We start from the raw sequence: 15809 nt of genomic DNA, 5'->3' as shown, positions 1-15809 counted from the left end.
CTAGGGGCTGCCACCCTGCAGGACTCCCAGAAGGGTCATCCAGACGGGGTGCCCACTGCTGTGCCTCAGCTCCTGGACCACAAACAACATCACTAACAGAGACACAAATAAGGCGAAGAAGCACAACAGTCACTGGGAGAAGAACACCTCACTCCACAGCCCGCAGACTCCCGCCCGGGCGCCTGCTCTGTGGCCAGTCTCACACCCTGGCCAGCCTTCCCCATTCTCCTGACCGCCTGACAAAACTTTGGAGGTCCTGGGGCAATGCCAGCAGAATCACACTGCATCCCAGATGCTAGGGAGAGAAGGCTCTCAAGGGCCCTCGGGCCACCCATCTGAGGAGTCCAATAGCCATCCTGCTGCCCAACAGTAGCTGCAACCATCTTTCTTCTATTGAAGTGAAATGTGTCTCTTTAGAACTCCCAGCCCCCAAGCCCCTTTAATAATCTCCCTTTCTCCAGACAGAACTCCAGAGATTGGGGAGTAGTGGTTCTGTTCCCCCCTTTTGCAAGACAAACATTTCCCCAAATAATCACTAAAAATGACTGCTATGACTTCTACATCCTCCCCCCCGCCGCCTCATTCAAAGACATTCGGATGCGCTGTGGTCACAAGCAAGGTGGACAAGGAAGCCAAAGGGAGGGACCCGTCCTAGAACCCTGCAGCCCTGGGACCTGCAACACTCATCTCCTCCACGTGTGCCCTGAAGTCGCAGCATGGGAAGGTAGGAAGCAGTGCCCATTCCACTTAAGAGCTCTGCTTTGCACGGAAAGCCACCCCTAGCTGCTGGACCCCCGCAGGCTGCACCATCTACATGGTGCTTGTCAGAAAAGGCGTGATGTGAACACCCCACCTGAATGCAGCACAGGCCATCAGGAGATCCACTCCGGAGCCGCAGCTCCACCATCCACTGCGCCGCCGCAGTCCCCGCCAAGCCTTAAGGGCCAGTCGCAGCCAGCCAGTGGGTTGCTGCCAGGACAATGAACCACGGACCAAGTGTGACTGTTTTCTAGAGTGTTGTCTTTTCTCAGGAAAAGAAATGGGTTCTGACTGAGCCAGTGTTCAGACAGAGGGTATTCTTAATAGTTTTAGATACAGGTTGAAGTCCAAAAATAGATATTTTTTTCCCCCCAAAGCCAAGCTTATACGCACTAGCTTTTCTCAGGAGTATTTTTGTATACCAGAAGTCTCTCTTAGAACCGCTGGAACATAATAATGAACCGAGGAGAAACGAGGAATGACTTTAGCATTTTCTCTCTCTTTTTAACAGTGGGGACTTTATCAAGAACCCCGTGGTCCCAGCGGGAAGCCAGTTCCTCCTTCCCTCCCGCTCTGTGCTCTGAGCCCACTTCCCCAAACTGTCTCCCCAGGGAGGTGGGGTCTCTAGTGGCCCACCTCAGTGCATCAGCACTCATGCCAACGGCTCGTTATGGTGGACAGAGCACATTTGTTGGCTTGATCTTCATACGTATCCTGTGGAGTCAATGTTATCATCACAGATGGGGAATTTAAAGGACATACCCAAGGTCACAGAGCTGCTAGGTTCTAGGGGGGGCCCCAGATCTTCAGACTCCTTGTCTATATCATTCTTTGGATTAGACCTTGACACATCCAAATATGTTTGATAGAAGGGAAGAAAATAGAAGTCACAGTAGTCCTTTTTAACCTGCATCTAAAATCCATCTAAATTAACCAGGAATGCTTTCCCCAAGAAAGAAAAGATTTATATTGGGATTGCGATCGATTGCATTATTGGCTCAAATTCTCCTCCCCTCCCTGTCTTCATACCCTTTGACGCATGGCTTTGCAGTTCCTCACACAAAAGGAGCAGAATATTTTTCCCAGCGCCTCAACTCTGTGACATATTGTGGCCAACGGCACGAGGTGAAAGTGACAGGGTGCTGGTTCGGAGGCTAGACCTCTGGAGCCTAGCGTGCTGCCACGTGCTGTCTGGTTCCTGAGAAGAGCACGCCTGGGCTAGCCTGCCAGTCCCGGGAGAAGCCTGAGAGCTACACGGAGCAGAGCCGCCCCAGCGAAGATGCCCAGCCAAGACCAGCTGGGAGCAGAGCCCCAGCCAACTTGCAGCAGACTCCCTGACTATTAGCCTGTGGGGCAGGAGGTTTCTTCTCTTGTACAGATTAACATGGGGGAGTCCCACCAAGGATGCTGTAGGGAATTGCTACGTTGGAAGAGAAGTTGGACCATACCAGGAGTTCCAGACTTTGGGATTTTAGGTATAAGTAAAAAGTGTGGAAACCAACATGGGGCTGCTCCCTTTTTGCTTTTCTGAGCAAAGGCAATATATAAAAAAAAACTACTGCTTACTATCACCATCAATTCATAAGACATAGGACATTTTAACACTAAAACTGAGGAGAGGATATCATCTTCGAGTACAACACAGTCCTTTCCAAGCAAAGATAGTTGGCCACCCTCCACATGTGAGCCTTTTCCTTTCATCTTGTCACAGATCAGTGAAAACTTTGACACATAGCTCTGGTCCGCGGATTAGCAACGTTCCTGCACGCTTTATGGTGGAACTGTCAGAAGAACATGAAACCAGTTACATAAATTTCGAGACTTAAATCATGGCTCTGCTTCTTCTGTGACAATATAAAAATTACATGTCTTTTTCATCAGGATAGAAAATAAAGCTAAAGATAAATGTAAGCACCTCTGCCGTGCCTTCTCCGTTGGCTGCCACAAGTACAGCAGAGCAGCCTGTGGTTCTGACAAACCCCAACCGTGACAGAACTATTAAGGTGCACTACGCAGGTGCCCAAGATGCTAGTTTTGTGCTTCCATGATTATGATAATATACGAATGAAAAGGAAAGCAGTGATGCAAACGGAACCTCTCACAGGGGCTACGGGGACACATAACAGGGACAGAGGTCAGAGGTAGGAAATCCCCGGGACACACAGCTAGGCCACACATGAACGTCGACTGTCGACTTTCTGAGCCATGAAGAGCCACCCCATCCTTCTGTTAGATTTGTGGAGGCCCAGGAGAAGGAAGGGGTCTGAAAGTGGATGGTGGTCCTAACAGGTTCTATTATCATTCCAAACTGTCCATACCACAGATGCCAGGCTGGCTCTGGCCAGAGAAATGTGAGCAAAAATGGCATACGTCAGTTCCAGGCAGAAGCTCCAGGAGCCCGTGTGTCTCTGGCCATGCCCCTCTTTTTCCCTCTGTCATGAGGTCACTGGCGTTTCCAGTAGAGGCAACTCCTTCTGTCTGAGGCCCAGATTAAAGTTCACGACCAACTCCCACTGGGCATGTTACATGGGTAAGAAATGAGTCTTGGCTGGCAGACGTCACTGAGACTTTGGGATCATTTCTCACTGTAGCATAACTAAGCACAATCTGACTGACACAATGGGGATGTTATTGAGGTGAAGAACTCAACATCAGTGGCAACAGAGAAAGAGGGTACATTTGTCTTGGATGCGTTTCTCTACCTGATCCCTGAGCAGGTAAGAAGCAGAGGTGAGGGTTGAATACAGAGATGCCTGAGACACAGGGCCCTGGCCCCTTTGAGCCCTCGGCTAACCGGAAAGGCTAGCGTCACCTCTCGTGTGGCGGGGTTTTCTCATTGCTCGCAGGTTAACCTCACTCATCAGGCCCTGAGGGGCCTCACACACCTACCAGGCCCCATGCGGAGACCGGAGATGCCGCTGAGGAGCCCTGGACGGCCAAGGAGGCTGCGCGGTGAGGGCAGTGGGCAAGGGTCACGCTCCTCCCTTCCCAGCAGAGGGCAGTGCACGTCCAGAGCCCTGGGGCCTGCAGTCCCCTGCACTCCCGCTCACAGACGTTGTGCTTGGTCCCTGACCATCTCCACAAAGGTCACTCGGTGTTTCAGCACACGCCCTGGGGAAATCAAAGCTTGTGCCTTGAGCTCAACACACTCAATGAGCAAAGACAGGACAGACATGGGACCTCTCTCTACTCCACTCCCAGCAGGTGAGCCAGGAGCGCTGAGCCTTAGCCTTGGGAGACTGGCCAGTCTTTGCGGGGCCGGAGTGGAATTAGCAGAGTCTAAAGTCCTTGACTCCTCTGATTGTGGCGGCCCTTCAGGACCCCGCACCACCCCCAGAGGGAGGCTGAGACGTGGAAATGATCTGCCCCGGGGATCTGGAAAGCCACCCTACCGTGGAACCAGGGGGCGATGGCTTTGGTGCTCCTCTCAAAGCCAGCTCGGCGAGGCAGCTGCTCCTCCTTAAACCAGCGGACGATGACTTCTCTGGAGACAGGACACAGGGGCCGCTCCCAAGTCCTGCGGAGACAGAGACCGAGTGTGGGAGAGTCAGGGAGAGAGCGGAGGGCGAGAGAGGGGAAGGAAGGAGCGGGAGGGAGTGGGGAAGACCGCTGTGAGAGTGAACAATCCCGACGCCCACACTCAGGCCTGTGGAGAGGATTAAATGAGTCCAGGTACTTGAAGGCACTTTGCAGATTATAATGTACCAGCTGTTATTGATTTTCCCAAAAGAAAACTGTTGTCACTTAGCTTGAAAAAAAGCCACGCAGGTGCGAGTGCGAAATAGGATAGGAGGGGATGTCTGAGGGAGGGAAAAGGCATATTTGCCCTCTAGAATGGCCAGGGCATAGACATCAGCATCTATGAAGAAGGATCGTAATGTAATAGGAGCAAAATCATTAATATGTGCGTGTCCTCCGCCCTCCCCAAACCCGCGCTGAAGAGAACTCTGGTTTTGCCCCTCCCCGTCTCACCCACCCCTGCCGTCTAAGGGGACACCTGGCTTGGCCAGCTAGCCTTCCATGTTTTATGAGGCAGAACCGGGACAGTGAAGAGCCTCAATCTGCTCTGGAAACGGCTGAGCTTCACCACCAAGAAGTAAGAGGGAAGAGGACAGAGGAAAGGGAGAGGGGAGGAAAGAGTCGCTGCCCGGGCTGACTTTTGTTGGAGGAGCAGGTGTGGAATTGAAGATCCTGGGAGGGAGATGAACAGGGGCACTTGAAGAAGGTCTGAGTAAGAAATTAGATGCTTTTTGACATTTTCTCATAAGTAAGCCCAGATTTTAATTGTTATACTGTGGCTTCTGAACGTATACAGAGACGGGGCCAAGTGAGACCCCGCTGTACTAGAGCCACACTAACATGAAGCCCAGTAAGGGTTTGACAGCACATGCCCCATAACAACACACACCACTGTGTGTTGAGGTGATATGCAGCAAGATCACACGGCACTGCTGTGTGGGATGAAAATAGAGCTTCAGCAGACTTTGGGCCCAGCTTGAACAACCACAGCTTTTTCACCCTTCCACCTGAGTGACAGCAGCCTGGCAAATTCTCACACTGTCATCGCTGTCTGTCCACCTAATAGCACTGGCATTTAGAATTCACCACCACTGTCATCGTCGCTTATGAAATAAACGTCAGCACGAAGTCACGACGTCTTTGCATTTCCCCTGCACCAACAAACACTTTGATGCTGAGCCCAGCACTTCCTGGCAAACCCCAGAATGAGCTCCTATTTTTACTTGCCCTAACATGAATCCACATACACACACACACAGTAGTGAACAATGTAGATTTTAGAAAAGATGCAATAAGAAAGACAGAGGGTGAGGTTCCATTGAACAGCTTAAAGCCATCATCAGTGGAGCCGGTGCTCCAAATCCCTTGCTTCCCACTGCCACCTCTGCAGGCTTTTTTTAACCCCCCACCAGCCAGCTTTGCTCCTCTGTATCCGCCCTTGAGGGTTTCCCTCTTCTCAGGAACCTCAGGTGCTCTGCCTCTTTATGAAGCAGCACACTGCAGCCCTGCCCCAGCCTCTTCCTTCACACTTGCATTCCCCGATAAACAACTGTGCTCAGGGGGAAAAAAATATCCTCTGGTTTCTAGGACTCATCCTCCTTAGAAGGCAAGAGGAGGTTATAAATAACAGCAAGGAAAATTCGTTCACTCTTGTCCCTCTGTTTCTAAGCAGAGAATCTGATTCCCCAGAATATCAATGCTAGGACCAAGTGCTCCAAGAGGCGACCTGGTCAGAAGCCTCACGCCTGCACCTGGAACTCTCTCCTGGAACTCTCTCCCATCAACAATGTGTCTGCCCCCAGCATAACTGGGCGAGCGTGGGCCGGCCGCCGGTGCCAGCACCACAGTGCTGAGAGCAGTGAGGCCACGGGGACCTGTTTCATGGGGCAGCCGCAGGAAGGAGGCTGGTGCATGGCTTCTGGTGCCTGGGTCTGCCGCTGCATCTGCATGGTCCCTGGTCCCCCTGCTCCACCCAAGGCGGCACACTGTGGCTGTCACTTCTCCTCTACTGACAGCCACACACAGCGAGCCTGGAGCCAGACTGCAACACAGTTCATGCAGCTCTGTCTTCTGGGCCTGAAGGACAAATTATATGTCTCCTTTAAAAAAAAAAAAAAGCACAAGAGGAAGAAGGCTTTTCTAACTATGTCTCCAAATCCAGGAAACATAAAAGAAAATCTGACCTCATAAAAATCAAGAACTCCTGCATGACAGAAAACATCATCATAAAAGTCAAAAGACAAATGACAAATTGAGGGGAAAAAAATGTTTATCACAAAGAAAAGCATCCCTAATATTTTCCCTAATATTTAAGGAGTTCCTAGAAACAGATGGCGAAAGGACCAATAACACAATGAAGAGGCAGGAAGGGAAATGAACAGACAGATAGAGAAATACCAAAGGCCCTTAAACATATATAGAATACTTCATCTCACACATAAATAGAAATGAAAATTTAAATTTTCACTGAGATATTATTTCTCACACAAAACAACAGTCTGACAACATACTGTTGGCAAGGCTAAAGGATGAGAGTATTCATTGGTACCACCCCTGTGGAGGGCAAGTTGATGGTAACTATCAATACTATAAGTGCACGTAGCCCTTAACCCAGTGGTCCCACTTTTGGGAATCTCTCTTGTGGATAATAGTAGCATGTGTATAAAATTAATGTCTACAAGGTTACTCATTAAGGGCACTGTTGGTAATAACCAAAGATTTCAAATAACACCAGTGTCCATTAATAGAGGTTTTGAAAAATAAATTAGAGCACAGCCATGCAGTGGAATACTATGCAGCTGTAAAAAGAAAACTAAATAAAAATCATCAGGTAAGAATCGATATGTAAAGACCTCCAAAATTTATAGTTAAATGGAAAAAAAATCAAGATGCAGAACCATGTGTATGATAGGCAAACTTTTATGCAAAAAAAAAGAAAAAGAGGGAGATACAACTTTTCACCTTGGCAGTTGCGAAAAGGAACTGGGAGGACACACAAACTAAGAACAGTGGTTCCCTGTGCAGGGAAGAGGGAACTGAGTAGATGGACGGCAAGGATGGGAGTCAGCCTTTTCTCCATGTATCTTTTTAAACTTTCTGGTTTGTGAATCATATAAATGACAAGGAAGGAGGGAAGGAAGGGAGGGAAGGAAGGAAGAAACGCAGATGTGGTCAGTTCTCCCTGGGCTGCAGGGAGAGGGAGAGGGGGTTTTATGAATAATCCTAAATCCCAATTAAAGCAAAACCCAGACAACCCTCTATCATCTGGGGCTGAATGGACTCTTCTGCAGGTTTATTGTGGTTCAGGGAGCAGCAGGAACTCACCATCCAGCCTCTGAGCCCTCACTGGGGCAGCAGACAATCAGCAATAATGAGGAGGGGAACCAGCCTTAGGGCTGGCCTGAGGTGGGCACAGGCGGCAGGTGGAGAGGCTCCAGTCAACCTCCTGATCCTCGGTCCCAGCAATCATGGGCAGTCAGTCACCTGAGTGCCCTTGCCAAACCACTCATCAGCCCAGCGTGTAAGGACCCTCCTGCACTCAACTGCGTTCATCTGCAACCGGCTATCAGAACCCGGGATGCACCAGCATTGCCTGTGGTTACAAAAAGCAGCAGCCAGTTCTGCTTCCAGGCTGCTGGGCCACATTTAACCCATTTGAGGTCTTATATTACAAGTTCTTAACCTGGGGTCTACGGATCTTTAAGAGCTGGAAATTATATGCAAACATTTTGGGGTATTTACATATGTGCATTTCGCAGAGAAGCGGGTACACGGCTTTCTTTAGATTCTCAAAGGAATCCTAGACCCCAAAGAGATGAAGCCTCCCAGAGCTCCAGAGTTGGTAGAAATCTCCAACCCCGACTCCTCTCCCCCACTCCTGCCCCATTACACAGACTAGGGCACTGAGGCCAACACAGGGGAGAAGACTAGCCCCAAAGTTCACAGCAAGTCGGAGGCAGAGCCGGACTGGATCCCTGGTGCCCTACGCCCCAGCCGAGGCCCTCCCCCCAGACACATCGCGCATGCGGATGCGGGATGCGAGGTCCGCGACCCACCTGCCAGGCACGGCCAGGGGTGAAGGCGGCCCCGGGCCCAGGAGGTGGTGGCAGAGTCTCGCCTCCTGCTCGTGGCTCTGGCCGAGCTCTCGGAACCTGGAGCTGAGGCCAGCGACCGTGCCCTTCTGGATGGCGCGGAGGGAGTGGCGCTGGTACTCGTCCCGGGCGCGCTGGGCTCGGCGCCTCCTCTCCTCGTCAGCCGCCTTGGACCGACGCACTGGAAAGGAATAGAGAGCGTGTTCACCTAGACCCGCAGCGCAGGCCATGCACTGAGCAAGCCAGTACATGGCCAGGAGCCCTGGGACTCACCCGGAGTCCCAGGATTCATCCGGATGCACCCACGTGCGCTGCGTGGAGGCTTGGCACCCGGCAATGGCAGGCCCGACCTGAGCCAGCAGCCCTGGGTTAGCCTGTCCCTGTGGGGATAAAGACACTCATGACAGTTTGGGGTGGTCCAGCTGTTCCTGTGGCCCTGTTCCAGAATGAGCAAGCAACTTTTGGATGGAAATTTACATCTCCATGGGTAGTTCTTCCTGGAGTGCCCTGCTCAGAGCAGCTTCTCAAACCCCGTGCCCCGCCCCAAGGACACCTGTCGAAGGGGTTAGCATCTCAAATACCACTGCCACCACCCATGCTGATGACAGCTTTCTCTGTGCCAAGCCCTGAGCTCCGGGCCCTCCCTGCAATATCGCATTATAGACACTTCCTCCAGCCACCAAGGGAGGAGGGCACATCACTATGTTTGCACAGAAACCCAGCCTCCGGGAGGTTAAGCAACTTGTCCGAAGTTAAATAGCTAATAAGGGGCAGAGCCAGGGTCGGAACCCAGGTGTGTCTGGCTCTGAAGCCCATGCAGCTCTCTACACCACTCTACCCCACTTCTCAAGCTTCCTTCCATTTTACAATCAGGTGTATCTGACACCAGAGCCCCTGCTCTTTCCTACAAAAAGCCACAAGAGCATTTAAGAGCATCCCATCCAACCTCCTCATGTTACTCATGTGGAAACTGCTTTCCAAGGAAGGACGCCGACTTGACCAGCTGGGTGAGTGGCCAAGCCTGGCCAGGAACCACCCTGTCTGCTACCACAGGATGAGTTGTTGGAAACTCTGGAGTCCCAGTTACGGTGCCCTTTCTCCTTGGTGTCCTGTGGCCTTGACAGCTGGTGGGTGAGTGCGTTGGAGGGAAGGGAGAGGATCCTTGGACAGCTCTGTCACGCCGCAGGTCCCAGAATGCCACGAGGCCCCTCTCTCTAGCCTCTGTCTTTTCATGTTCCCCAAGGCAGGGTGGGCATCTGCAAGTTGCTGCTTCTAAAACTCAAAAGGGAGTCCTGGGGCTGGGAAAGTGCCAAGAGAGGGAACAAAACCTGTTACAGGCACGGTCTAGGATTAAAACCAATTATTTTGCAGTCTGATTGCATCGTGTCAGGCCCCTGTCTGCCTCTAAAATCCAGTCCTTTTGTAGAGAACTCGTGGAGCTGGCCGTGTTCTTCTCGTTGTGCAAGACCGGGGATTGCCCTGGCCCAAGCAGGTCACCCTCCCCCCCACCCCGGGAGTAAAATCTTTCCCATAGTCTAATTCTACTCCAATCTCCATCCAATACCTGTGTAGCAAGCACCTACAACCTACCAGTCAGGGAACTGTATTCTGTTAGCATTTGGAGGATACAAGGCACATGGCCCTCATGCAGAAAGAAAGCGCTTCTCCTTCTCAAGTTGTCAAAGTCCACTCTCGAAACATAACATCCCCCAGATCTGAGGAAGGCAGCAGGAAGTCTGTCCCTCAGAAGGTATTTATGGATGTGGAAGTCACATGCAGAGGATCTAATAAGCCGAGAGCTCCAGGGCAGGAGGGGAATTTTCTTTGGTCTATTCACTGATGCATTCATATGCATATGAATACATATGTATTCAGTCAGCAGGTGATAATATGCTTGGATGACTGTGCCCAATTAAGTACTTAACTCTGCCAGGCCCTGAGCTGGATATAGAGACAGCAAAGACCAGACGTCTTCCCTCAAGGCACTCAGAGCCTAGCTGGGAAAAGAAGACAAATAAATATCTCTAGCGCAAGGAGAACAGGGACTGATGAAGTACTGTCAGAGTTTAGGGGCAGTGGCACTCACATTTCTGTGAGGAAGCCAGGGGCCACCACAGGAAATGGAGCATCCCACTGGGTCTGGAAAGGTCAATAGGAGTTTTTCCAGAAAAAGAAGAGGGAGGAATCCACCCCAGGGGAAAAAAAAACCTATATTTCCACTCCAGGTACTAAGAACACCATAGTGCCTGCTACCACGAGGCTCAAACAAGGCCAGGTTCCCCAGCACAGGCTTTGCGGTCACTAGACTACAAACCAGACACAGAAGCTTGTGCCCTATAAGGGCCAGTGACCTTTGAGTGTTGACAGCCCCTGAGAGACGGTCACACTCAGTGACAGAAGGAAGTCACATGCAAACTAGGAAGACAGATTTTTGGAACTTGGCTAGGAGAGTGCACAAGCTGTGGGTCACAGAGGGACTAAACCCAGCCTCCTAAAACCCAGCTCTAGCTTTGCCACTGTCTTCCTCGGAAGCCTTCAGTGGCTCCCAATGCACACAGGACAAAGGGCAAACCCCTTGGCCCTTAAGGAGCATCCTGCCCGCCCCACTTTCTTTCCCAGCCCAGTGGGCCTCTGAGCTCCTGCCCACGCTCTGCGTTCGGGCGCCACCAAGCTCCCCACCATCCTGCGAACTCTCCTCTGTGCAGCTGTGTCCACCGACTCAGACCAGCTATGATGCCCAGGCAGCGGCCTGGAGGGCACTCGGAGGTGAGGATGCAGCTGAGGCTGCACCAGGAAGCCAGCCCTGCCGCCCAGCCCCGACTATGGAAAAGGGACTGATGTGGAGTCAGACAGGGTTAACGGCAGCTCCGAGAGGGCTCTCTTGGGTCTTTTTCTTTTCTCGTGTTCTTTTTTTGAGACATAACTGACATATGTAAGCTTAAGGTGTACGATGTGCTGATGTGATACACTTAATATATTACAAAATGATTACCACCATAGCATTAGCTAACACCTCCGTCAGGTCCCATAGTTAATTTTGTGTGGTGAGAACATTTAAGATCTAGTCTCGGCAACTTTGAAGCATGTAACATATTATTGTTGACTGTAATCCCTAGGCTGTGCATTAGCTCCCCAGAATTTATTCATCTTCTAACTGCAAGTTTGTACCCTTTGACCAACATCTCCCTAACTCCTCCCCACCTCCCCCTTCAACCCCCCCCCCCCGCCCCCTGGCCCCTGGTAACCACCATTCTACTCTGTTTCTGCAAGTTCGGCTTTTTTAGATTTCACATATAAGTGATATCGTGTAGTATTTTTCTCTGTCTGACTTTTTTCAGTTAGCATAATGCCCTGAAGGTCCATGTTTGTTGTTGCAAATGGCAGGATTTCCTTCATTCTCATGGTCTTTATCCAATCATCCGTTGACAGATGTTCATGTTGTTTCTATAGCTTGGCTATTGTGAATAATGTTGCAATAAACATGGGAGTACAGATATCTCTTTAATAGCCTGATTTCATTTCCTTTGGAAATATACCCAGAAGGGGGATTGCTGGGTCATATGGTAGCTTTATTTTTAATTTTTTGAGGAACCTCCATACTGTTTGCCATAGTGGCTGCACCATTTGACATGCCCACCAACAGTGCACAGGGTTCCCTTTTCTCCCATCCTCATCAACACTCCATGCCAGCTTTCTTAAGAAAGTCCCTGAATGCCTCTAGGCCTCACTTTACACCTCTGTCAAAATGAGAAGGACGTGAACGTCTGCCACACTGAGTTATTATGAAGATTAAATGAAACATAAAATTCTATAAACTATGAAGTACTTTTTTTAAAGCAATGTCTTACTAAATCAGGCCTCTGACCTTGATCCTTTCTTCAGATTTCCCAAAGCCTGATTCTGGAACCTAGCTGCCTGGGTTCAGATCTCAACTTCATTTACCAGCTGTGTGACACTGGACAAGTTACTTAATCACCCTGGGCCTCCGTTTCCTCAAAAGTAAAATGGATGTAATAAGAGTCCCTACCTCATAAAGTTGTTATGAAGTTGTTAAGAGAGCTAATAATATAAACCACTTAGACCTGTGTCAGCTACATTTTAAGCACCATGGTAAGTGTTAGCTAAAACTTTTATTTTCATTAGCCCTGGCATTGCCATGTTCAAAATATAGCCATAAACAATTCTTGGCCAGTCCAGGAGCGGGCACCCTTGATGATCGGTCACATGGAATCTGGGTCTGTTTACAAGCAGTGCGGGATCTTAGCTCCCCGACCAGGGATTGAACCCGGGGCCACGGCAGTGAAAGTGCCAAGCCCTAACCACTGGACTGCCAGGTACTTCCAGCTTACCCTAAATTAAGCTTTGAAATCTTAAAAGGTTGCTTCTGTTCCTTCTCTGAATCCGGGATAGATTCGAACTGTATCATATGACTCTGCCATGGAAACCCTCAGCCAGAATTCAAAGTTTTTTCTTCTATCCCATTGAAAACAACCACAAGCATCTTGTGCCCTGAAGTGGCAAGTATCGGACAGTCTTTGTCCCCGGAGGATGCACTGCAGAGACGAGGGCCCCAACCGAGTCACCCGCTTCCTCCCACGGCCCAAGTTTCCAAGGCCTGCATTGCACGCAGAACAAAGCGGGGCCAGGGCCATTCCCACTTCTAAGGTAGGTTCCAGGGTCTCCTTTCTCCATCTGTTAAGAGGGAGAATGAACCTCATCTCTCAGAAATACATAAAGACAGCTGAGCAGCATGAAAACACTGAGGACCAGAAGAAAAGATGAATTTAGAGACTGAAAAAATGGACCAACCACAATGAGATTCCTCTTCACACCTATTTGGATAGCTATTATTTTTTAAATTTTTTAAATTAAAAAAAAAAGTGAAAGTAACAAGTATTGGCAAGGACATGGAGAAATTGGAAGCCTTAGGCATCGTTGGTGGGAATGTGAAATGGTGCAGCTGCTGTGGAAAATAGTACAGCAATTCCATAAAAAATTAAACATACAATTACCGTATGATCCAGCAATGCCAATTCTGGATATATACCCAAAAGAACTGAAAGCAGGAATTCAAACAAATATTTGTACAGCCATGTTCATAACAGCATGATTAACAACAGCCAAAAGGTGAAAATAACCCAAATGTCCATCGATGGATAAGTAAAGAAAATATAGTTTACACATACAAGTAACAGCATCCAGCCTTCAAAAAGGGAGGAAGTTCTGACACATGCTACTACATGGATGAATCTTAAAGACATTATGCTGAGCGACTAAGCCAGCCACAAAAGGATAAACATTGTATGATTTCACTTATATTCCACTTATTGCACTTAGAGTAGTTAAATTCACGGAGTAGAAAGTGGCGGCTGCCAGGGGCTACCGGAAGGGCGAAATGAGTTACAGTTTAATGGGGACAGAGTTTCAGTGTGGGAAGATAACCAATGTTGGAGGTGGGTGGTGGTAATGGTAGCACAACACTATGAATGTACTCAATGCCACTGAACTACACACCTAAAAATGGTTAAAATGGTCAATTTTAAGTTGTATATTTTACCACAATTTATTTGGTTTTTATAACCTTTTTGAGGGGGGAGGGCCGTGCCATACAGGATGCGGGATCTTAGTTCCCTGACCAGGGATCGAACCTGCACCCCTGCATTGGGAGCATGGAATCTTAACCACTGGACCACCAGGGAAGTCCCCTACCACAATTAAAATGAAAAAGAAAAAAAAAAAAAAAGGACATTCTGGCTTGGGGAGCAGCGAGCTGAGAATGAAGAGGCCAGAGCACAGCAGGGTGTCACCATTAGCTAGAAATGTCCCCAGCTGTGTCCCTGCTGCCATCCCTCCGTTCTCTCACCTGCAGATCAGGGGGAAAGATCCCTTCCATCTCTGCTCTCCTAGCACGAGGATGCACCCACATCTGCCCAGCGTGGGACCACCTCCCAGAGCTAAGACACCACCCTCCAGGACTGCCTAGCCTGCAGCCCTCCTGCCCAAAAGAAACCAAGTCCCGCAGTCTGCGGAGTCCGGCCGCACCCATGCCAGAGCTGGGAGTTTCAGCTGTCCCAGGCTCGGGGGTGGGGAGACAGCTGAGCATCTGCTTGGCTTTGCTCCTAACTCCGTCTAGCCCAGGACAAGTTTTCATCTCTCTGGGTCTTAGTGTTCCCTCCATGGAAAATAGAGACCATCCCCCGCTTCGTCCAAGGGCTGCCAAAACTGCCAGGCTGCTCTGGAATCACGACCCTGCCTGTGCCCTAGCCTCCCGCTCAGTTCTCCAGTGCTGAAGAGAAACAGCAGGACTTGGGTTTCCTCTTGGCAGCATCTCTGGGAGCAGTTACAGAGCTCCAGAAGTATGGCCAGGCCAGTCATTGCAAGAGGCAGGGTTCTTAACACTTTAAACAACACATTCGGGCACTAAAAACACATTGATTCAGCACGTGTGTATAGTGCCTCCCTGTGCCAGCTCCGTGCTGTGCAGGCCCGAGCTGTGCATTGCACAACTCCAGGGGGCGCAGTCGCCCATGACCATCATTGATATGTACAGATGTTGTAACAAGTTCCTGGTAGATGGCAGCGTAGCGTCTTAAAGAATCGGCGCCTTTTTCTAATTTTCACAAGGTCACCAGGTCAGCTGGCTGCCTGGCTCCTGCTAGGGGATGTGGATAGAGCAACCAGCAAGACACAGTCCACGCCCTTGGAGAGCTTACTGCCTGGGAGAGGAAACACGCCAGCACATGGTGAATGGAGCTGTGTGGGGTGTGCACAGGGTGCCGCGGGGCCCCAGAGAGGGGGCACTTCATCCGGGCAGAGAAATCCTCTGGAGAGGGACATTTAAGCTGATGCCTGGTGGACACACAGGATTCAACAAAGAGAGGCCAAGGAGAGGCTATTCTAGGCAGAGGAAGCTCAGGGGCAGAGGCCCAGAGGCAAGAGGGAGTTGGAGCATCCCTCTTAGAATGGCTGGGGGGGAAGCTCCTGTGGGGAGGGGACAAGAGGTGAAGATGGGGAAACAGAAAAGGCCATTTAAGAGACCAATAAATACCGGCTAATGAATTTTAGTGTTTTACCAAAGGGTGATGGACGCCCCTGAAAGGCTTTAAGCAGGAGAGCAGGATGCCCGTTTGCACTTTTCAAAGACTGACTTGGCTATGGTGTTGGAAATGAATCTGACAGGAACAAGAATAGAGGCTTGGAAACCAGAAACCTAGGCAAAGGGCAATGGGGGTTAATGTCAGGACAATGGGAAGGAGGGGAGTAAATTCAAAGAATATTGAGGAGGTCAAATCTTTACAACTTGGTGGTTTGGGGATTGGTAGTGAGCAAAAAAGAGAGACCAGAATGACAGCCAAGTTTCTGCCTCTGACAGTCAGGTGATGAAGCAGGTGGGGGAAGAGGAGGATGGAGTGTTGGATGTGTGGAGGGAGAGGTGCCTGT

At 50.0% G+C, this 15809-nt stretch overlaps 1 protein-coding gene and 1 long non-coding RNA gene across 6 annotated transcripts in view; one reads left to right on the top strand and one right to left on the bottom strand.

Moving 5' to 3' along the window:
• LOC309635489 overlaps positions 1-15809 on the top strand; it is a 456622-nt gene that overhangs the window by 251457 nt on the left and 189356 nt on the right. The gene's annotated exons all lie outside the window — the stretch shown is intronic.
• Positions 1-15809, bottom strand: part of SH2D4B (SH2 domain containing 4B) — an 81944-nt gene that overhangs the window by 21936 nt on the left and 44199 nt on the right. For 2 of the 5 annotated variants that reach the window (XR_014248844.1, XM_082406756.1), the window contains exons 5-6: positions 8335-8550; positions 4152-4286 (exon numbers count right to left, since the gene is read on the bottom strand). The exons of 1 other annotated variant lie outside the window; for it this stretch is intronic. Coding sequence is in view for 3 of the 4 variants with exons in the window: in XM_082406756.1 (XP_082262882.1) it covers positions 4152-4286; positions 8335-8550 (351 nt within the window). In the remaining variant the exon portion in view is untranslated. Of the gene's footprint in view, positions 1-4151; positions 4287-8333; positions 8551-15809 lie in introns of all 5 variants that reach the window. 2 more of the 5 variants (XM_082406759.1, XM_082406757.1) reach the window with 1 other exon arrangement.

This window comes from Balaenoptera borealis (genome assembly GCF_965194805.1).
Source record: "Balaenoptera borealis genome assembly, chromosome: 10".
Classification (NCBI taxonomy): Eukaryota; Metazoa; Chordata; class Mammalia; order Artiodactyla; family Balaenopteridae; genus Balaenoptera; species Balaenoptera borealis.
Note: the sequence above shows the minus strand (reverse complement) of the source record. Positions and strands in the feature narration are given on the sequence as shown.